We start from the raw sequence: 22,748 nt of genomic DNA, 5'->3' as shown, positions 1-22,748 counted from the left end.
AAATTACCAAGGAAAAGCAAAATGGTCAATCTGTGTGAACATGCAAATCATGGAAAAATAAATGAAATATGAAAAGAGGTGTAACCTCACCATAATAAATGCAATTAAATGTAAAGAACTATGAGATATCTTTTTTATGTAATAGGCAGATTAAGTCATTTGATAATAATGAGTTTTATCCAGGATACCAAGATATTTCTTCTCACATGATATTGGTGGAAGTATATATTGCTATAAATTTCAGAAGATAGTGTTTATCAATATTTTTAAAAGTCCATATTCTTTAATCCATTCAATTGATTACTGGGGAGGCTTTATAAGTGAATCACAGATTTTCCAAAGGCATAATACTTGTAATCTTAAAACAATTAGAATAAATGTTTACCAAGATATGATTAATTAAATTTCATCATTTCTTCAGTAAGTGATTATTGATCACTGTTTGCCTGTTATGGTTTACCTCTGGGCAGCCCCCAGGAGCCCTGTGCTCATAGGTGGGTCTTTTGGAAGAGGATTGGGCCATGGGGCACAATAGCTGACATGCTTTGAGGAGGTGGGGCCTGGCCAGAGAAGGAAGTCACTAGGGTGTTACCTGAAAGGGTGAAGCTCCCTCCCCAGTTTGTATCTTCCTGATACCATGATGTGAAGCTGGGCCAGGCTGCCTCCTGATGGCCATGACATGAACAGCTTTTCCTCCAGCATACCCCTCTGCCATACCATTCTGTGTTTGAGCCTACCAAACACTGATTGAAACTTCTGAAGCATGAACCAAATAAACCTCTCCTCCTATAAGTTGCAGATGTTGGGTATTTTGTCCCAGGCACAAGAAAAGAGACTAAGACAGATTTAGGTACTGAGAAATGGGATTGTTGGGGAGACTACACCTGACCATGTAGTTTAGAAACCTTTGGAAAAAGTTTGTGGGGGAATTTAGGGAGGTTTGAGGATACTGGCTTGAGAAGCCACAGATGCTGCAAGGCAAGCTTAGCAGGAGAAATCTGGTTGGAGTTAAAAAAATCTAATGCTAATAAAAATGCATCTGGAATGAATAGACACTCCTCAGATGAAGAAGTAGAAATGGCAAATAAATATATGAAAAAATGTTCAACATCACTGGTCATTTGAGAGATGCAAATTAAAACAATGCTGAGATTTCATCTCACTCCAGAAAGAATCACTGCTATCAAGAAATCAATGAATAACAAATGCTGGTGGGGGTATGGGGAGAAATGAATCCTTCTCCAGTGTTGGTGGGAGTGTAGGTTGGTGCAACCACTGTGGAAATCAGTATGGAGATTCTTCAAAAAACTAGGATTAGAGGTCCCACTTGACCCAGCTATTGCCCTGCTGGGCATCTGCCCCAAAGAATTAAAAGCATCATACCATGGTGATATATGACCATCCATGTTTACAGTGACACAGTTTATAATAGCCAAATCTTGGAAACAGCACAAATGGCCATCAGCTGATGAATGGGAAAATGTGGGTTTTTTTATACAAAGGAGTACTACTCTGCTATAAAAAGATAAGCTTGAGACATTTATAGGTAAATGGATACAACTGGAGACTATACTTTTCAGTGAAATAATCAGACACATATGTGTAAATTATATTATCTCTCTGGTGTGAGAAAAATGAAAGGGTAAATAAGAAGCAAAATGTATAATAGATATTGTGATATAGGAAGAAACTATTCAAAGGGAAAGGGAAACTGTGAAGGGAGAGGAGAGAAAAGGAAAGGGAAAGAAAAAAAGAGAAAAGAAGGAAAAATGGAAACAAAGCTTCTGTAAATAAGGAGGGGAAAGGAGTTGAAGGGAGGGGAGAGGATTGGGAGAAAAAGAGGAAACAAGATATCCATCTACAGGTACAAACTCCCTGTGATGAATATGATGACTATGTATTTTTAAATTGTACCAATAAAATTAATTTTTAAAATGCAGATGGTGAAAACAAGGCTCAGGAGTTTTCATTTGGGAACAAGGATTCCACTGGCTGTTGGACTGAAGACAGGTGTGTTATACTCTAGCAGGAAATTTGTCTGCATTTTTCTCAGGTTCTGAGAAATTGCAGGAGACTGAGATTAAGGGTAACAGACTAATCTAATGGCAGAAATTTTAAGGCAGCCTGATATTCAGGCTGTAGCATGGATAGTTTCTCCTGCTGCTTTTAGCGATATTTGTACTGAGAAATGGGAGCAAAAATCATCCATTTAGAGGTTTTTATTTTCAACAGAAAGGAAGTTCTTATAAAATGGGGGCTTGTAAAGTTTTGGCCAAGGAGCACTTGATTGCTGAAAAGATTAGCATTGAAGAGAAGGCAGGTGCTTTGGATCAGGACAGTAGGAAAGATGCTTTGCTACATTGCATGGATCAGCAGGACTCCTCCCTTTGCAGCCTCATGGATGTAATGCTGCAAAGCTTTTATTTGTGAAAAAGGCCTGGGGGTAGCCCAGCTCATTCAGGGCCAACTAGGAAAGTTTTCTTGTGAGATCTCTTGTCTGTTGCTTTTCCTGTGCTTGAAGTAGGAAAAAATATCTTTCCTTTCAGATGAATCACCAGACTCCTAATTAATAAAACTCTGTGACAAAATACATAAATAATTTTTCTCCAATGATAGGAGTGTGGACTACATTTGAAAGTTTTAAAGTAATTAGGTATTGAGGCAGCCTGCTCAGGTGCCTTGCCTCCAACAAAGAGAACATCAGCTATTGTGTACAAGTAAGAATATCTTTCTGGCTGGTAGTGGGGGTTCGTGCCTATAGTCTGAGCATTCTTGGAATCTGAGGCACAAGGTTGGCAAGTTTGAGCCTAGCCTAAACAACATGGAGACTCAGTGAGAACTTGTCTTAAAATAAAAAGTAAGGATGGGCAGGTATGTAGCTTGATGAAAAGGCCCTGGGTTCAGTCTGCAGTTATAAATAAATAAATAAATAAATAAATAAATAAATAAATAAATGTAAATATATATTCTTTAACCCTTTCCTCAATGAGCTGACTGTAGCAATGGACACATGCATTGGCTTTGTCCATGTTATTGTAGACAGCTAAGTTAGACAAAAATTAATAGGCAGTCAGAAAGGGATTGGGCCCTCAAAGGAGTCAATGCAAAAGATAAGGCACATCAAAACTGTGACTGGAGATGAACTGGAAGGCAGTCAGGGCTGCCAGCCTCCTTAGAGATAGACAGCAGCTTGAAATCATACTGTAATCAGCACCACCTGGTCCAGGGAGCCTAGATAGGGATCAGACACATAGGTAGTGACCAGAACACCCTGACTCATACTCCCATCCCTTCCCTGGGATGACTTTGTCCTTTGTATGTTAGAAGTTATAGATAAGCTCAAGTTAATGATGTTATATATCCTCACTACATGCTTTGCTTCCCTATTAGATCAGTATTAGCCAAGCTACTGTACTTGTGACCCTATAGATTGAATGTGGTTTCAGTGGCAACCCACTTTCAGGACCTTCTGTCTCACAGGTGCTTTCTCTCAATGAAATTTTCCTTTGTCCTTGAATCCATCCTTTGGTTATTGGGAGACACAAACTCAGCAGATCTGACCTCTAACAGGCTGGGAGTCTCTTCCCCAAGACAATGCCAAACTTGGACCCTCCAGCCATCAAGGTTCACCCAATACCTTCACCCCATGGCCTCTGGTAGATGCAGAAAAGTAACTTTGAATATGTATTTGTTCCTTATCATTAGACAAAATCTAAAATCAACAAAACCTGCTGTTAGCTTCTATTTACAAATCCAGTTTTTGACTTAGAATGGTGGCTGGGATGACTCTTCATGCAGAAATTTCTAATTAATGGCACACACCATGTATTTTTATCACAATCTGCCATTAGAGGTGAGGAACATGCTTAAAATGGGGCAAAGAAATATAGCCACGCATTGTGTCACCTGGAATGTTCAGGGAAAAGGAAAAGAGAGCAGGCATTCTGGATGGGGCAAAGTGACTACACAAGGTCTTCGTGTAGAAAGAAAATATCTTTATATCCTTGACACCTGGATACACACTATTTTATCATGCTTGACACAGTGAAAACTGACTCACAGGACAAGTAAGAAGACTTTTCTACTTAGTGGGACCAAAGAACAAAGGTTGGCATTGGAGTAGGCTGTCAGGTTGAGAAGTCACACAGTCAGAGAGGCTCCATTGTTGTGAGTGTTTATGTTGTGGTTGAAGCACACAATCTCTTAATGTAAGTTGTGCTTAACATTACACATCTAAATAATTGAAGAGATTAATTTTTTCATTTGGGAAACATAATTTTTGTTGAAATAACCATTTTTATCCTCTTTATCTTCCACTGAGTGTACAGGCTCCATTAAAAAGAAATATTCAAAGTAGATATTTTGGTAGCATTGTCATTAACTGTCAAAACTAGCAGTAAGATATTTTCAAGAAAAGCTTGCTAGTATAACTTTTAAAAAGGGGCATACATATAATTATTATTTGTTATGTCCAATGTACTATTTCCAAAACTATGTAATTTATATATTTTTACCTACTTGGGAAGATCTGTAGTGGCCTGAAGAAAAGATATTTCAACCTAAATGTACTGATTCTTAAGGTCTTTTGTATGTACATTTTTGAAATAGTCAATCATTTAGAGTGCTTCTCAGCATTTCATATCTCTACCTCAAATTCTTTTGTTGTTGGTGGTGATGTTCTCGTTTCACCAACTTGGCCAACACAAATTCTTGGTCTGTTTAGGGGCTACTGTATTTCTTTTATAGACTCTAATACAGTACCCCTTAAATCCCTTACCTGTAGTTTCACTTTCTGTGCAGTTATCTGTGGTCAACTGTGGTCTGAAAATATCAAATGAAAAATTAGAGAAATAATTCCTAAGTTTTAAATTGTGTACCACATTGAGTAGTGTGGTGAAATTTCACTGCTCCATTTATCTGGGGACATGAATCACCCTTTGCCCGGTGTATCCATGATGTAGTATATACAGTTAGTCATCTTGCTCATGTTATCAAAAGAAAAAAGGATAAAAAGCTAAGATAAGGGTGGACAGATAAGTGCCCCTCTTCCTTGGAAAGAAACTTATTAGGCACATTATGCTAAGCTAATAACTCCTCCCTATCTTTAGGCTGGACTTGAAAAACTTAGTAACAGGCTTTCTTTGAAGTTGGCTTGCTCAGTAACTAATTTTTAAAAGCTCTGTGAACAAAGCACAGTGGCAATTCCAATTCCAGAATCTCCTTGGGATAGATATCCATCAAGAGCTATTTCCTATTTACAATTATTAATCTCTCAGCTTCCTCTTTCTGTCTGTGATTTCATTCTTTGACTTCATAAGACATCAAGAAGCTTGCATTTGTACAAAATTAGCTGTTTCAATATGTATGTATGCATAATAAGCAAACACAGTATATACAGATGATCTCAAAATCATGATGGTTCAACTTTATTATTTTGACTTTATGATAGGTTTGTTGGGATATTAAATACAGTTTTGATTTACAGTATTTAGAATGTAGGATTGCTTTATCATGACATAACCCTGTCATAAGGAGCATATTAAAAGGCCCACTATTTCCCTCATTTCTGGTCTCCACTGGGGGCTTTGGAATAATACCTTGTAGGTAAGGAGGATTAATGTGTTCCTATTAGAGATTTTTAAAAAGTGTAGGGACACATATGTTTACAACAAAGAAAATGACTAAGGCATTGTCTTACTTACTTTTCTCTCATTGCTAAGACAAAATACCTAACACCCAAAGTTAAGAGAAGAAAGCTTTATTTGGCTAACAGTTTGTAGAGGTTTCAGTCCATAATTATCTTGCTCCAAGGTAGGGTAGCACATAGCAGAGGGGCATCACAGAGGAGAAACAGTTCATGGAGTACAGAAGCTAGGAAAGCAACAAAGAGTGACCGAAGCTCTTTATATCCCCTATATCTTATCCAGGCTTCTTAGAGGGGTAGCACTCACATCCTTAATCCTAGTGTCCTTGATCCCAGCATTGCACCATGAATCAATCCGAACATTACACACTCTCAATCCAGCCATCTCTGAAAAAGCCCCACTTCTGACTGCATGAGGCTTGGGGGGCTGCATCTAGATACAAGCTGTAACAGGTGTAGACATTTTCTATCTTTACTATTTTTCATTGGTGTATATATATTTGCAGGCTTTATTTCCCTTAAAAATGTGTCTTTCCTTTAGATGAACTTGTTCTTTTTATATTAAAGTTAATATACTTTAATGAAAGTAATATATTTGCACATTATATAGACAAAATATGCTCAGACTGTAATCTGGTTTTTCATTAACTCAATTCTAAAACAATTCAAAAATTAACACAATGAAAAAAGCTTTTTTTACCCTAAGCAAAATTGGTCTTTGATAAATTAAAAGTGTCCTGAAAAGTTTTGACATATTTCTTAGATGCTTGTTTCTTGTTCATCTTTTAAAAAACATATTGCTCCCTTTTTGGACATTCTTTTATTCTTGGGAGCCACACAATATTTTCACACTCCGCTATTTCAGGAACACTTTGACCCAAAAGTCATCTCCAGCTTCCTGCTTGAAGGAATACACCCACTGGAGTCATGGCTTATACCACGCATAAGGTATAGTTTATGTGAAAGGACAAAACATATTCTGAAACTCCAAACACTGGGATAATAGCTGGAGACAAAAGACCTTCAATTTATTCTACAAATTCATACAACATTAGGCTAATTTGTTTTGAAAGCTACATCTTTGTTAAAGCACGTTATTTCTCAAATGATAAGATTTGCCTAAGATTACATTGCTAACTAATGAGAGAACTCAATTTTCCCTTTATTAGACAATATTAGCACTTATATATGAAACTATTGAAATGATTACTTAAATCTACCTAAATCTAGGTTAAAATCATCTGAAGAATATTTTTATTTCAGTATTAATATGTTCACTATAAAATTATTAACAGTTTAAAATAATTCTAATCTTGGACAGGAATCATATTTATTTACAGCTTATTTATTTGAAACTTCAACAATCACTTTAATATGACTCACAGAAGATGAGCTTTTATTATTTCCTCACATGCTGGCTATTTTTATCAAGCTGTTTTTCTACATTAATACTAATTTATGAGTATAATTTGATTTTGGTAATATTATTCTGTCCGTTAGAAAGTGATGCCATAGGAAAATTTTGTTTGAATAACAATAGCTTTTTAAAAATAAATGCATAATTTTATGGTATTTATTTCAATGATTTTTAATTTTACATAAAAAGACGCATCTGATTTGTATAATAGTATGACATAATGTGGTACCATTTCCATTTTCTCTAGGTTTCAATTTGCTGTTGTATGTATGCATGGTTTCCTCTTTTTTTTTTCAGATCTATTACAGTGGACCCTTGACTTGGTGGAACTCAATTCCCAAGGGCCGGTTGTAACTCAAGTTGGTCAGTGAAGGCTCAGGCTCTTCTATGCAGCCTTCAGAGTTTCTTTCCTGTACACAAGCAGATCTCAGTGTCCTTAGAGACACTGGCCCATATTTCTCAGTGAACCCCACACAGGAAAGGATGCTGTCACGTTCCTTCCAAGACTCTTCCAGGGCTAAATCTGTATATGAGACCATCTGGAAGCACAAGTGGCCGGCATTTGAGTAATAACTCAAGACTTTGTTTATAAGTTAAAAATAAAATTCCAGTAGTAACTCAAGCTGTTCTTAGGTTGGGCTGGTTGTAACTTGAGGGTCCATTCTACTGCTTTAGTCTGCAGAATTCATATCCCATTTGTTAGCTAGAGTAACATTATTTTTCCATGTAAAACTAGTAGCATAGACTTAATGTATTCTGGAAATGAGGACTGTGTCTCCATGAACTCACAAGTTCACAGTAATTTGTCAAAGTTCAGAAAAATACATCTCATCTTGACAACAGAAATTAGCAAGGAGGGGTTTGGTAAAACCTTGCTGTTCTCATTAGTACTGCAGGGCAGCAAGTAATTAGAGGAAAAAGAGCTGACTAGTGCACTTTGGATATAGGACAGCTCGCTCGATTTGTGGGTAGCATTCATTACTATTTCCTGAGGATCACATCAGGCCATAATAAAAGTGGCCGATGGTTTGCTTTAACCATTTGAAAGTGAAGAATGTAGACCAAGTTTTCAAGAAATATTTAAGTCAGAAAACTACCACCATGGATGTCAGAAGAAGGAGACAGAATTCTCAAATTAGATTGGCCACTACAAGTTTGTGACCTTTGACTGATTATTGATTGCTCCATCTTCAATACATTTTTCTGTAAAACGATGAGAAAAGCCTGGGTAGTATCCCTGCTTTAACTCTATGGTTAGATAATGGCTGAGTCAGTGTATCAGTGTAGTAGGGAGACACTTACATGGCTAACTGACATGAAAAGTAACCCTGGAAAGGGTTTGCCGAGCCAGGTGTGCAGGTGGTTTTCCTTTCAGTCCTGGCCACACAGTGGCCTCACAGGCTCCTGCCCATCACTGAGGCAGCCACAGAGGCTGTGGAAACCATGTCTCCAAGGATGAGCATGGTTTCTCCTTAGAGGAGCAGCTGTTGTGGCGCTAGTAGGGAGAAGAATAGCTTCCTAATGAATTTCAGCAGTTGGTATTTTCCAAAGAAGTTGCATTAGGCTTTTCTGGGCTGTGTATTAGAGTCACACAGTGACTTCTGAAATAGAGATGAGGATGTCAGAATCCCTGCTGAGGGGGCAGGCAGGTGTGGCTTTCAGATGGCAGGGTGGCTTTCAGATGCAGTCAGGGTGGCTTTCAGCACACGGATAATACTGGAACCATGTATCCTGATTAAGACTGGAACATTCATTTTCATTTCAGGGATTTCCTCAATGCAATCATTTGGGAAAAGGTTCCAGGGATCTCAGAGTCCAGAGATTCTGGGATCACATCAGAAGGTCTGTGGCCAGCGGGTGAGGGGTGTGCATCACACACCACCTGTACCTCAGGAGAGGGTTTTATCTCTAAGTACTATTGCCCAGGTTGCATGTTGTATGCCTGAATGCCTCCCAGGAATGGTTAGAAATTTAAGCAATAATGGAAAGAACACAAACTTACAGTAAACAATAAAATATTTCTGTTTCATAATGACCTCACAGATATTGGTACCTTGATTCTTATGAAATCATTTAAAAATAAGCTATAATCATTGTGAAAGGCCAAGAATAAATGAGTACGATATAAACAAGCTCAAAGTTATGTTAAAATTACTTTACCTTTGTCTTCAAACCTGTAGTATGTATTTTTCCAATTCAAAAACCAGCAAAAAGTGATTTGAACTTGCTACTCTTTGTAATTGATCCAATTTTTAGTTCTCCTTTATACTTTCAGAATTTTTTTTGTTTTGGTACCAGGGATCAAACTTGGGACCTTGCACTTTCGAGGCAGGCAGCAGAACCACTGAGATAAATCCCAGGCCCCTCGGAATTATTTTTCAGAAAAGGAAAAATTACCTACATTCTCGCCTCCATATCCTTATGACAGAGTCTTTTAAATCCTTGTAGATCACATCTACCTACTACTCTAAGTAAACTAACAATTTGAAATCTATCTATCTATCTATCTATCTATCTATCTATCTATCTATCTATCTGTCTATCTATCTAGTGATTACAGCTCATAAAATCTTCCTACTTCAGTGCATATCAACAGGTTAAATTATTTAAATTGATTTATTTAAAATTAAATTATTTCAGCCAAAACTCCACTAGCATTAAACAAAAACTTTTAAGTTTCTGCCATAATCACTAAAATGTGATATCTAAGAAAAAAAACCTTGTACATGAATCCTGAGCAATGCTATGCCTGATAGAAGCCCCTACTCTGGCCTTGAAAGCTGTGCTTGGTCACGATTCTCAATTTGATCACCAAATTTGTAAATAATTAAGCTTTAGGATATCTTGTTTTCTTTCTTGATTTAGAAATGAGTATTAAAAAGATGAATGGTCACAAGATGGTGGAAGAAAATAGAAACAGCTGCCAGAAAGAGTCTGGTGAGATGGTGGGAATGAAAAATGGTAGCTGACCCTCTCTGACGGAAAGAAAGCCGGTGGTCCGGGATAAGTTAGGGCGCCACCAGCACTCAGGTCTTTCTTCCGGGTCCCTGGCTGCCGCCCTGGCCCGGCTAACCTACAGGGGCACAGGACAGAGAGTAGTCTCGGGAGCGAGGGCAGTGGGTTCCTGACTCCACGGAGCTCACCAGCCCAGGCAAAGCTTCTTAGGTTAAACTCGAATCAGATTTGAGGAGAGGCATCATGGCCACTGGGAAGCTGCTATGTAACGAGAAAATAAACAAAGGAGTATTACTCATAAAAGAAAGCTGAAGTACTGATCTAGGGAAAGAAACTCAAAGGTAAAAAATGCTGCTGAATATTTTATTTTTTAGAAAACCTAACAAAACAAGGGCTCAAAGACCAATAGTAACAATGTCTTTTCAAGAATCATTGGAGAAAAATAATTTTTTTCAACTTTAACCAATTTATTTTCTATTCTCTTTTTAATTAATTTATTGGTACTTTTTTGACAAATAATGATCACATTCATCATAGGGATGTGTACATAATATATCTTAATTCTTTTCTTTCTCACTCCTCTCCCTTCCCTTCCATCTTTCTTCCCCTCTCCATTTACAAAACTTTGTTTCTATTGTTTTCCTTCTATTCCTTTGTGACTTTTTTACCCCTATTCTCTTCTTTTCCTTCTCCCTCCCCCTTGTTCTCTTCCCAATTTTGTTCTTCCTACTTCCCAATATCTATCCTTCATTTTGTTCCTGACTTACCCTTTGGGTTTCTCACAAAGAGAAACAGTACAATATTTAAACATGTGTGACCAATTTATTTCACTTAAAATTATGTTCTCAAGGTGCATCCATTTACCTAAAAATATCTCACGTTTATCCTTTATGGCAGAGTAGTACTCTGTTGTATCATATTTTCTTTATCCATTCATCTGTTGATGGGTGAATGAGTTGCTTCCACTATTTAGCTATTACAAATTGTGTTGCTATAAACATGGGTGTGCATATATCATCCTGCTATGATGTTTTAAACTCTTTTGGGAAGATACCTAAAAGGGGAACAGCTCAGAAGAGATTCAAATGGAATCTCTAGTTTTAGTCTTTTAAGGAATCTCCATACTGATTTCAACAGTGGTTGTACCAATTTACACTCTCACCAATCATGGAGAAGGATTTCTTTTTCCCCATAGCCTTGCCAGCATTTGTTATTAGTTGGTTTCTTAATGATAGCCATTCTTTCTGGAGTGAGATAGAAGAAATTTTTAAAAATCACAGGACCATTCATATTCTGATTTACACCAAAAGGTCAAAGTAGATAATTTTCCATGGCAGTATTACCAAAAGCCAGTTAGAGTTCTACTAAGTGGATACTGCAGTATTGTTTATTTATAGACAAAAAATGTCAATATGTGATTATTTTTCTATAGTTTGGGTAAGGAGACCTCTGAGTGCACTTTGAAACTCTAAGATTGTCTCTCTGAAAGACATGTCAGCTGAGCACCTTCTTAGGTAGATTAATCAGTTGCAAGACTGTCAGTAACCTAAGACTGAAAGTGAAATGCGAAAATTAAACTGAACACTGTATCAAATATATACTCAGACAATAAAAAGTTAATCCTATTGTGTGGTAAAGTCTAAATACATCAATATTTACGAAGAAATAGGAAATGGAAATAACTTTACTCCCTTCCCTCCACAGAGAACTGGTTCAGATATTTTTGTAGTAAAATTCAACCAAACCTTTGAAGACCAGCTAGATCAAAGATTCTAAAATGATTCTAGAGAACTGCTAATTATATAGACTCCTTAATTCTTTTTATCAATAATTATATCAATAACTAAATCTGAGTATAGAAATATATTTGTAAATATTAATTAGAAATAGTAGGTGAAATACTAGAATGCTAAGTCCAGTATCATATTAAGAAAATAATACAAATGATCAGATGCAATTAATTCCAGTGATAGAAATTTTGTTGAATATAAGGATATCATTTAATATCATAAATATGATAAAATACCATATAAAATGTCATATAAATATTTACATATATGCTGAAAAGTCTTTGACAAAATTCAACACTTATTCTCAAGAAAACAGAAAATATTTAATTTGAAGACCAGCCTCTTATTGACTGAAAACAGTAGGTACATTTTACTAAATGGGAACACAGCAAGAATATCCACTATCTTTGCTGCTACTCGATAGCCTACTATAATGTATTAGCTAGGGCTGTGGATATATATGTATAAATCTTATTATACATATATATGCATATATTTATGCAAAGAAATTAGAAAAGACAAATCAGTGGCAAAATATTCGGAAGAAAGAAGAAGGAAACTATTGTTATTTGCAGATAATGTAATAGTGAACTTTGGAAAGCTAAGGGACTCTTTCATAAAACTAACATTAATCATTAATAACAAGAAACAAAAAGCTTGAAAATATTCAATGATCAATAGCACTCTTTAGATACAATGACAGTCCAGAATACCTAATACTAGAGAAAGCCTGTTTGCCACAGCAGAAAAGAGTAAACTCTTGAAAAATTTTAAAAGAAATATGCAAAACCTTTATGAGGAAAACTTTAAAACACTGGAGTAGACATTAAAAAATAGGATTTCATCTGCTCTTGGACAGGATAACTGAACACCATAATCATATCAACTCTCCCTAAGGGAATTTAAAAATAATACAATCCTAATAAAAATACCATCAAGCTTTTAAATAAATTAGATAAGTCCACATTAATGTGCATAAGGTAACATTAAACATGTAAGCATAGCCAACAAAACATTATAAAAAGAAACTTACATGGTTTGGTAGCTCTATGAGATTTTCAGGTGTATTTTAAAGCTCTAATGTATAACAGTGTTGTCCTGACACATGACAGATACCACAGTGGAGCAGATGGAAGGCCCGAGTACCTTCACAAGCACACGGAAATCATTGCACAATAAAGGTAGCTTCTCAGACCACTAGAGCAAAATGGACTACAATAAACAGCACGGTGACAAATGGGTAACCATTTGGAAGAGATTAAAGTTAAAACCATACTTCATGCCTTACACAAGAATAAACTACAAATGGATTAGCACTTACATATTATAAATGAAACAATATAAACACTAGAAGAAAGCGCTTCTGTGTAGAAAATCTCTACCCCACCTCCATGTAGAAAAACTATGAGCAAACATATCTGTGCAATTGTAAAAGACTAAAAAGATGAACTAGAAAATAATGAAGCTGTTTACTCATTATATTAGATTTTGAGTTGCTGGAAATAAAGTGAAAAGAATGAGGAAATGAGAATAGAATGGAAGGAATGAGAAGGAAAGCCACTTTTGTTGAACATGATATGCATACATCTGTGCATATTTGTATATATGAATAGACATACACATGTCCACATGCAGATACATAGGCACAGGAGCATGAAGAAAAGGAGCAACACGTGGGCGTGTGTGTATGTGTGCTCACTGCAGGACTGGGGTTACCCAGCTCTGAAGGCTTAGAAGGAATGTCACTCCAGGAGTAATGAACTAACCCACATCCAGGTTTTGGATCCCACACAAGATTTGTCACCAAAGGAAAACTAAACTTCCTTGAAAGGGGCACTGATTCCAGACTGTAACTAGTACATATTTGGTAGCAAAGGCTGGGAAGATTTGAGCAATAAAATAAATAGTGATAATAATTTATAATAACATAAAATCAAACAATGACCCTTGAGCACATATATTTGTATAAGTGAATAAACAAAGACTGACAGCTATACCAAAAAAAATTTTAACTAGTAAGTAAAGAAATGATTATGGAAATAATAAATCAACATTTGGCATATAACACTTTGGCATATAACACAGTAATAAATTATTCAGGCAAGAAAGGTTAATAAAAGTAGAACTTTGTAAGTGCATATTTGTATAATCTTAACATATCTCTCCACAAGATGCTTATTAAGAAAGAGAAACAGTAGCTTTGCAGTGGACGTCCTGGAGGGTAACCCTCCTTGGTTGCTGTCTACAGTATCCGTGTGCATCTGCTTCACTGTTGGCTCTAGCCCCGGCCGATCGATCCTGTGACTGCCTTGCCCGGCCCTGTGAGCGGCGGCGTCGCGGCTGCCCGCCGACTTCCCCAAAGCTTCCTGGGGTCCGTCCGTCGATGCTCCCCGGGGATCCCTCGGTGCTCCTTTGGCTTGGCTTCCGCGCCCACAGCCGCGAGGCGAGGTCCCTGCAGCTGAGCCTCCGCGGGCTCCTGGCCTGGCTAGTCCCGGGGGCTTTGCAGCCTGCAGCCTGCTTCGCTGCTGGGCGCATCCTGGGGCACAGAAGTTCCGGTGGACCTGGGTGCACTTCGCCCTAGGGAGCACAGGCCTCCCCTCCTGGCTGGAGCCCCAGGGACCCTCTGGTTCCGCTGCCCAGGGCATAGCCCCGCCCCGAGAAGTCACCACGGAGCCCCTGGCTGGCGCCTGCTGGTAGCAGATGCGGCAGGTCCCCTCCTGCGGGACCCAGGGGCTAGCCCCGAAGGACCCGGGATGTGGGGCAGGCCAGGTTCACACTCGGGGAGTGCAGCCCACGCGACCCCACCTCGCCCCGCAGAACAGCAGGGCGCTGGAGTGGACTTCAGGATTCCTAGCTCGCCCTGCTGTGGCCGCCATCACGCAGTCGTGGCTATGGGTGAGCTCTAAATGCCCCGCCTCCCTTCCTGGGGGAGCACCAAAGGGGGACACTGTGCTCTTGCTCCTGCTCCCCTCCTCGCTGGCCTCTCCCCTCTGCTCCCCCCCACCAGCCCTCTGACCTGTGGACCTGCCATCCTGAACTCTCTTCTTCAAGTTCACCACTGAGAAGGAAACTGTATGAGGGGTGACCCGGGGTGCTCCTTCCATTTGCATTCTGAATTGCTTAGCATTCTTTTGACCTCTTATTGGCAATTCCAATCTCTTCAATACTTTCATAGTTAATATTCTTTACAAAACCTTTTCCCAATTAGATTTTTATGTATTTTCTCCCTTCCAACAGGACCTTGTAGGACATGGCCTCATGTGTCCCTGATTTGCAATATTTTTCCCCTCAGGACATAGTAGTAATTTTTAGTATTCTTGCCAAAAATGAATAACTTGAGTTATAGTGGCAAGGAAACACCATATGGATCCAAATGGAGAGTTTAAAAAAGACCAGCCAATATTCCTCGATAGGGTGAAATTTGAAGAATGCAAAGTGTTTTAAAAAATAGCTGAAGCCTTCTAGAGATTTAGTATTGCACCTATGAAAACCTGGACACCTTATCCTAGAGCTCCTGGTCTTGCCTCTGTCCCTGTCCTCCTCTCATAGCACTGTCCTCCTCCCCTTCCTTCCTATGTTCCAGCTCCAGCTTCACACTGAACCACAAGCTCTTCCTGCTCCTCCCTCCTTGACATTCCCTGCAGGGCTCTCCTCTAATACTCAGCCACTGCACAGCCCAGGTGTGTCTAACTCCGGCTATGTGTGCAAGATATGCAGGAGTTTAGGCTGAGGAGAGGAAATAAAACATGAAATCAGAGCATGTTTTGGTGCTCAGGGAAACTCTTAGGATGGAAGTGACCTGGGTGGAAGTCTTTGGGCTCTTTGCCTTTAGCGTTGCCCAGTGGACCTTCAAGTAGTACAGATGGCTTACTCTGTGAAGTGAGCCTGAGCTGCATTTGGGAGCCTGTTAATCTCTCACCCCCCACACCCTGTTTATAAATGGTTGTGAGGGAACCTTTCAAATTTCGCACTATTGTTACCTCTTCCCTCAGCTTTCACATCAAGTGGTACTTCATGTGATGGCAGCCTCTCCTGCAGCCCGCCTTGGCTGAGCAGTGTGTAGGTTCCAGGGCCTATGACCCAACTTAGCAGACAATTCATGATTTTCATGTTGTTCTCCCTTACTGAGCTCAGAAATAGGCTCAGTTTCAAATATTCTGTGTGTTCTTAATGCATGCAAAGTTATATCCAAAATTTCCTAGGCTTTATATGAATATCTATAGCTGTTTCCTGCAAGTTTTGTCTTGAATATTATAATTATAGCTGAACTATAACTTCTGATATTTTCCACCTTGGATTCCTGACATGTCATTCAATAGCTATGTGGCCATAGGACTGAATTAACTTCTCCCAACTTCAGATTCCAGACCTAAAAAAGAAAAAAAAAAGGAATGGAAGTATGCTGGGAATGGGTTGGTGCTATCATCTAATCATAATAAAGCCTGCAGATGATCTTTTCTGTCTATATTTCTTATTCTAATTAAATGGCAAGAGTACCTGCTAAATCGCTCTAGTGAGAAATCTGATTGCTATCCTCGATACTTTCCCTATCAATCTCTTGACATATAATCCATCAGCCATTGAGATCTGCTTACTTTGCCCTGTGACAGAGAGCATTAGCTGTTTGGGAGAACGGATTCATCTCTGCTGTGAGCACCTGGCTGGACCGGGCTCCTCAGACCCTCTCCTGGTCAGATGTGGTCCTGTCACTGAGCTCTCAGGACACAGTGCATGTGATGAACCCCTCCCAGGCTTGGCTCATGGGAGCTGTGGACTGGATTCGCACTCATTCCCTTCTTCGGATCCGGGCGGGACTTCTGGGGTAGCACTGGACACGCACGTTGAGACAGCAGAGCTTGGATGATTTTGGGCCACTTTGTAGAAAGAATACTGCCCATTTTGTCCCCCCCAGTTACTTTAGATCTGCCCTGAATTTTCTGGACTTTTCAGATTAGAAAAAAATATAAATATGCTGGGGTCTATTTGTTACTGTCCTGTCTCTACTTTTAAAATTCTTTTATAATTCATTATTACCTACAGTATGCTGTTTATGACTTGGGAGCCCCCTCATCACTACTACCATCCTCTTCCTCCCTGCTCAGGACCCTCTATTCCTCATGCTCACCATATTACACACCTGTGCCAAAGCATTTCGCTGGCACAATGGAACTCGTGTCATCTTTCCTTTGCAGAATTTCCCCAGTGCATAAAATGTCCCTGACTCCTGTATTCACAGATATGACTTCCATTAAAATAGAAGACTCAACTCAGATATTTTCTCTACTATTCTCCAGCTCACTTTCACCTCTGGATTACATGTTTGTGTTCATATCTTATCTCGTATAACACTATACATTTCTCTGATATTGCCCTTGGCAAGATATTTTGTAAGCATTAGTTTATTGTTTTTCTAGTGGGAGGTTGTAGTTTCATTTTTTTTCCCATTAAGTTTATTGGTACATTTTAGGTATAAAATACAGTTGCATTCATCATTGAGATCTTGTACCATTACATGAATAGCTTAGTTCTTACTTTTTCCCCTTCCCTTGCCCTCCCTTCACCCCCTCCACCCTTTCCTATTTGCAAAGACTTTGTTTCCATTTTTTTCTTTTCTCATATTTTTCTTTTCCCTTTTTTCCTTTCTCCTACCCCTCCCATTTCCCCTGCTCCTTTAGACCTTTACTTCCTGTTACACAATATCAATTATACATTTTTAAATTACAATATCAAGATCTAGGAGACATTACCACAGATTTTACAGAATTTAGAAGGATATAGAAAGCATATTTCAAAAATCTGTTTTGAAATAAATTTGACAACTTCTAAGAAGTACCTTGGAAGACAAATTAATGAAACTAACTCTGGAGGGAATATAAAATCTGAATATCACCTATTAAAGAAAGTATATTCCTATCTTGAAAACCTACCTATATGACAACAGTAGGCTCATATACATTTTAACTGATAAATTATATCAAACAATTAAAGCAGAAAAAAGAAGGAACACTTCTCCCCTCATTTTAGGAACTCTGTAGTTTCATTTTAAATTACATAGTTTATGTGTTTTAATATGACCCTTTTGCATTATCCAATATGCAGTAAATTTTTAGGATATTTACAAAAGAAATGAATGTGCTATTCCTCTGTTGCTACATAATAAATGTTCCTAATGTTTACTGATTAAAAATTTCTCTTTCAATTAAAAAGTCAGAAGTTTGTGAAGTGATTGTCAAAGTTTATCTTTGCTTCTTGAGTAGTCAGTCAGAGTAGCAGCTGGTGCAATAGCCTCTTGGAGGGCGGCTTGGCTGCTTAATTAACATTTCTGAGCCTGGGGCTCCTTGTCCCTCACCATCTTCTTTCTGTCTTGTCTTCCAGAAAGTCTCCTCCTGGCTTGTGCTTCTCCACCGTGGTAGTCTCAGGGTTATCGAATTTTCTGTGGCAGCTGGCTTCAAGAGGAACTATCCGAAAGCAGGTATTCTATTTTGGGGTAGTGTCCACAGGACTTGCTATGATTGTGCGGATTCCCCCGTACCACTTCTCCTCGCTTTCACACGAATGAGTCCTCAGGGAAGCCTCCCATGAAGAGAAAGGCAACTTCACTCAGTCTCAGTGAGAGGTACAGCACTGCCACACTCCATAAACGGAGGCACTGGGGTGCTATCTACAGTTTGAACATCGTGTTGCTTTAACATTCACACATTAAAATAGAAATGCTTCGCGGAATGGTGAGGGAGGGGAAAGGCCTTGGGAGGTGATTAGAGTATTGGAGCAGAGCCCTCCGGATGACATTAGTTATAGAGGGGACTCCAGAGAGCCATCGGCTTTCTCCACCTGTGGAAATGGGTCCGAAGTCAGCCCTCCATGCACCGGGTAGCAGAGCTATACCCAAGGGACCAATCTGCTGGTGTCTTGGCCTGGAATTTCCAGAGTTAGGAACTGTGAGGGGTTTCTGCGGTATGCAGTCACCCACCTTAACAACCATCTTGGTAAGGCAGCCTGAGTGACTGAGACATAGCAAATTCCAACTACAGCATCAGTATTGTAGTAGTGAATACATCAGTATTTAAAAATAAATTATCAAAGCAATAAATTATAAAGTTGAAACTAACACTGATATGTACACAGTGCCACGTTAGCCAAAATCTGGAAAGTGGACATGCATATAAGTGGACACAGCTCCGTTCACTGTACAGAGTGCAGTATTTTATCTGAAACAAATTTAAGAAAAGACCAAAGTGAAAATATTCATAGAAAAATTGATTGTAGTGTTATCTAATATTCTGTGTAAAAAGGTCTTAACAATAGGTAGCTTTCTAAAGTATGGAAACCATGGATGCATGAGTGTGTGTAAGAAATGTCTGGTTTTATCATAGTAGCAAAAGCTAAAATTTTTCGGGCTTAGGATTTGATCACAAGGAATAAGGTGATGCTAATGGAACAGAGTTGATGTGTCACAGCTGATGGGGCTGAGAGGGTTTTTCTCTTGGAGACAACACTGAAGAAACCAGTGCTCTTTACCTGGTATATAATAGAATCTATTTTTATCTGCCTTAAGCCCTGACTAAAACAGACTTATAAAACCAAAGCTCAAGAGTATTTTAAAACTCATTTGCAAATATTAGGGACATTATATATATCTTTATTAAAAGACTTAAAAACTCTTTTTGGTGATTTTATAAGAATTTCTTATACAAGCCAGTATTGAAACTAAATGGTGCAATTTTGCTGACTTATGAGAACACATGATGAGTACTCTTTCCACTAGGAGACCCTGGATTTCCTTGTCGGGGCAGCACGTGGAGTAAAGGAACGCACGATGTGCTCCATTGGTTAAAGGAATTCCATCTGCACTGTGAGGCTGGAGATTGTGTGCACTGTGTGCAGGCCTGAAAGCAAACTGATAAATAAATCTGATCTTGAAATGCATCTATACTCCCACTTGAGCTGTGTTATTAGTTTTCCTTTTCCCAAGAAAATTAATAACTAACAGCTCTCTAACTATATTCAACTGTGAGTTGCATTTATTAAAAATAGCCTGAAATGTATAAATTATCTTTTAAATTCATAAAACAGTGCACATTAATAGGAGTTACTACCAATGAATTTGGGATTATTTTACAATAAAGGAAATCCTGTGTAAACTATGTAAACCTTTCCCATCTTTGCATTGAGTCTTGTGTATTCCTTTCCTAGCATACCACTTGTCTTGAAGTGAACTTGTGGTGTGATTCCCTGTCTACATTAGCAGTGTGCAACCTTGCAGTCAATGTTTTTATCTTATTCTGCATCTTATTCCCAACATTAAAGCCATAGTTTGTTACGTCAAAGAGATGCTCAATAAATCTGGGTTTAATAAATATCTGCAATTGCTTATGCTTCATTTTCAAAGCATCCTTTTGATTTCACTCAATAAGACAATATGTTTTAGGTGCTAAGGGAAGTTATTGTAGAACACATTCGACATTTCTGCCTATAACTGTAGTGGAAGAAAAAAAGGCTAACACACCAAAAAGAAATTTATATAAGATCCAAACAATGGTATACAATCTAAATCATGGGAAAAATCCTGGGATTATGCATATCAATTAAGATTACTCAAAATAGGAGAGACACTTCAGATATGTATGTAGGTAAAGGATAACATTATTTCATGGAGAAATCAAATAGAAGTTACTGCCTGTCTGGAGCTTTCTCAGTTTTGTTTTTTGTTTTTGAGGGGTTTTTTAATATTAGGAAATAATTGTCAGCATTCTCTGGAAAAAGCAATATTTTTGTTTTCACTACTAATGCTAAAATATAGAAATAATGGTTCTCAACTTACAGGAAGTAACCTACTAACATTCTCAGAGATAAAAGTAGGAAATAAAATTGTAAATGTAGGTGGCCCTGAAATACTGTTTCAGTGTTCTAGCAATGCCCTGGTTCATGAATTATGTATAGTGCATAAGTAATATCCTGAAGACTACTAAGGTTATTACCAACACAAACAACTCCCATTCTGACATCAAAGAAAACATTTGTCCCTAGTTAAAAGAAGATACCTCAAAACAAATAATAGCCTGCAAAACATGCAGGTAAGATCCAGGGTGAAAAAAAGGATGGACATTAATAATAACACAATTACCAGACTGAGTTCTAAGATACTACTTTCATTGTATAAATTAGGTCTTTTTCTCTGAATTCTAAATGTTTGACTAAAGTAAAACTTATTATAAATCTGTATATACTAAATTTTAATGTGATAATTCATTTGATCTTCCTTCCTACCTCCTGAAATAACTTGAAAAAAGTATTGAGAAACAACAAGAATAATTCATTTATCAAAGATTGCATATTAAATCAAATCATATGAGATTATTCCAAGTAGTTGATGTGCTTTATTGATTTGGTATCAAGAACTGTTCATAAGTAACATCAATATCACCACCAAGTAACTGAATTACATAAAGAATTAATAAGTTTGAACAAGTTCATTCCCTCTTTGATAATTAAAGGACTACAGCTGTAGAAGCGCTGAGAAGATACTTAGCTTTTACATTATCCACATCCAATGTGAAAAAAAGTGAAAAAGTAGACAGAAAAATCACCAGCAAATATGCTTAATCTGCATTTTCAAGGAAAAATGAAACTATACCTGTGCTTATATTAAATATTAATTACTAATGTATTACTGTACAAAATAGCAATTATTATTCCCAGAAACTCCCTCTGTTTGCTAGTTTGTGTTGTATAATGGTTTCCCAAATAAGCCAGTTTGAAATGAACTAAGAAAATACATTCTTTTTGGAATATATTTCAGTTGTTACAAACTATTTTGTGTGGTAATTTGAGTATAGTTTTGTATTATATAAAATGTAAAATTAAACATGATACAAAGTTTAGCATTCATGAACAGAACTCTATGTTCCCTGAAATTTCTCAACACAAATGACTTCTCACGTTTTCAGAAGGATTAATCTGGTTTTAAGATGAAAAGTTTTTGTTGTTTTTATTTCTGAGAAGTACAGAAACTTTCGCCCTTATCACAGTCTTTCTTTTAATTCTTGAAAGGATCTTTGTGTTGGTAAACTTACCAGGTTCATGAAGCTTCCAAAATAGTGTGAGAAACACTGCAGCCCCTCACATTTTCCTGGCTTTCATCAAATTCTCAAACTGGTTTGTGGAGGGAAAAAGGATTCAGTGACTCTTAAGCTTTGAATTAGAAAATATCTCTTAATGTTTAAATTTTACTTTTTTTATGTTTAAGTTTTTCATGCTTTCTGGGCTTCACATTTCTCTTCTCATATTTATCTATTTATATACCTATTGATATCATGTATGGCTAGTCACTATTTGTAAAAAAAAAAGAGGATAGTAGCACACACACATTTTCTTAGTTATGTATTTGTAATTTTAAGGAATCTTACTATTCACATTCATGCATATTCATTATCAATTTTATTTAACATTTCATTCCCCCTTTTTCCTGCTCTTTTCTATTGGGTATTATAACTTAGTAGATAATTTTGTTGAATACAAACTATTGGATATTTGAATGAAATATATTGGTAACTATTGATGCCCAGAATGAAGGAGAAGAGAAATAATCAACACACAGGAAGGAAAATTACAGAACTTTTTATTTCCCTGTTTTTCTTATAGCTATTCAATTTGAACACAGTATAGTTACTTTATTAGGTGAAATCATGAAGCAGATTGGTAAGCATTAACATGAATCCCATGATAAGATCAGATAATGCAGAACCACAAAGATAAATCTTATAGTCGCTGGGTCTCACATCTCTTCCCATTGTCCCATGTTGTTTGTTGGTGGAGGACTCTGAAGTCAGCCAAATGCACATCCCAGAATCCTTCTCAATTGACTTCTAGCCAAGCTCTGCTAACATAAAATTCTGGTGTGAGTATGAAAGATGAAGAGAATAATGATTTTTTCTGCTTTTAG

The 22,748-nt window shown here is 37.7% G+C and overlaps 1 protein-coding gene across 3 annotated transcripts in view; it reads left to right on the top strand.

Annotated features, from left to right (window-relative positions):
- The first annotated feature begins 14,025 nt into the window (after positions 1–14,025).
- LOC147829484 (uncharacterized) overlaps positions 14,026–22,748 on the top strand; it is a 29,166-nt gene continuing 20,443 nt past the window's right edge. For 2 of the 3 annotated variants that reach the window (XM_087205155.1, XM_087205153.1), the window contains exons 1-2: positions 14,026–14,701; positions 18,182–18,278. In XM_087205155.1, the coding sequence (XP_087061281.1) occupies positions 14,507–14,701; positions 18,182–18,278 (292 nt within the window). In that variant the 5' untranslated portion in view covers positions 14,026–14,506. Of the gene's footprint in view, positions 14,702–18,181; positions 18,279–19,571; positions 22,743–22,748 lie in introns of those variants that run through there. The other variant, XM_087205154.1, reaches the window with a different exon arrangement.

Source organism: Heterocephalus glaber, unplaced genomic scaffold (genome assembly GCF_053883595.1).
Source record: "Heterocephalus glaber isolate CG9 unplaced genomic scaffold, H.glaber_assembly_v1.0 deba00000594, whole genome shotgun sequence".
NCBI classification, from domain to species: domain Eukaryota; kingdom Metazoa; phylum Chordata; class Mammalia; order Rodentia; family Bathyergidae; genus Heterocephalus; species Heterocephalus glaber.
The sequence above is the reverse complement of the archived record's forward strand: the minus strand, read 5'-3'. Positions and strand labels throughout refer to the sequence as shown.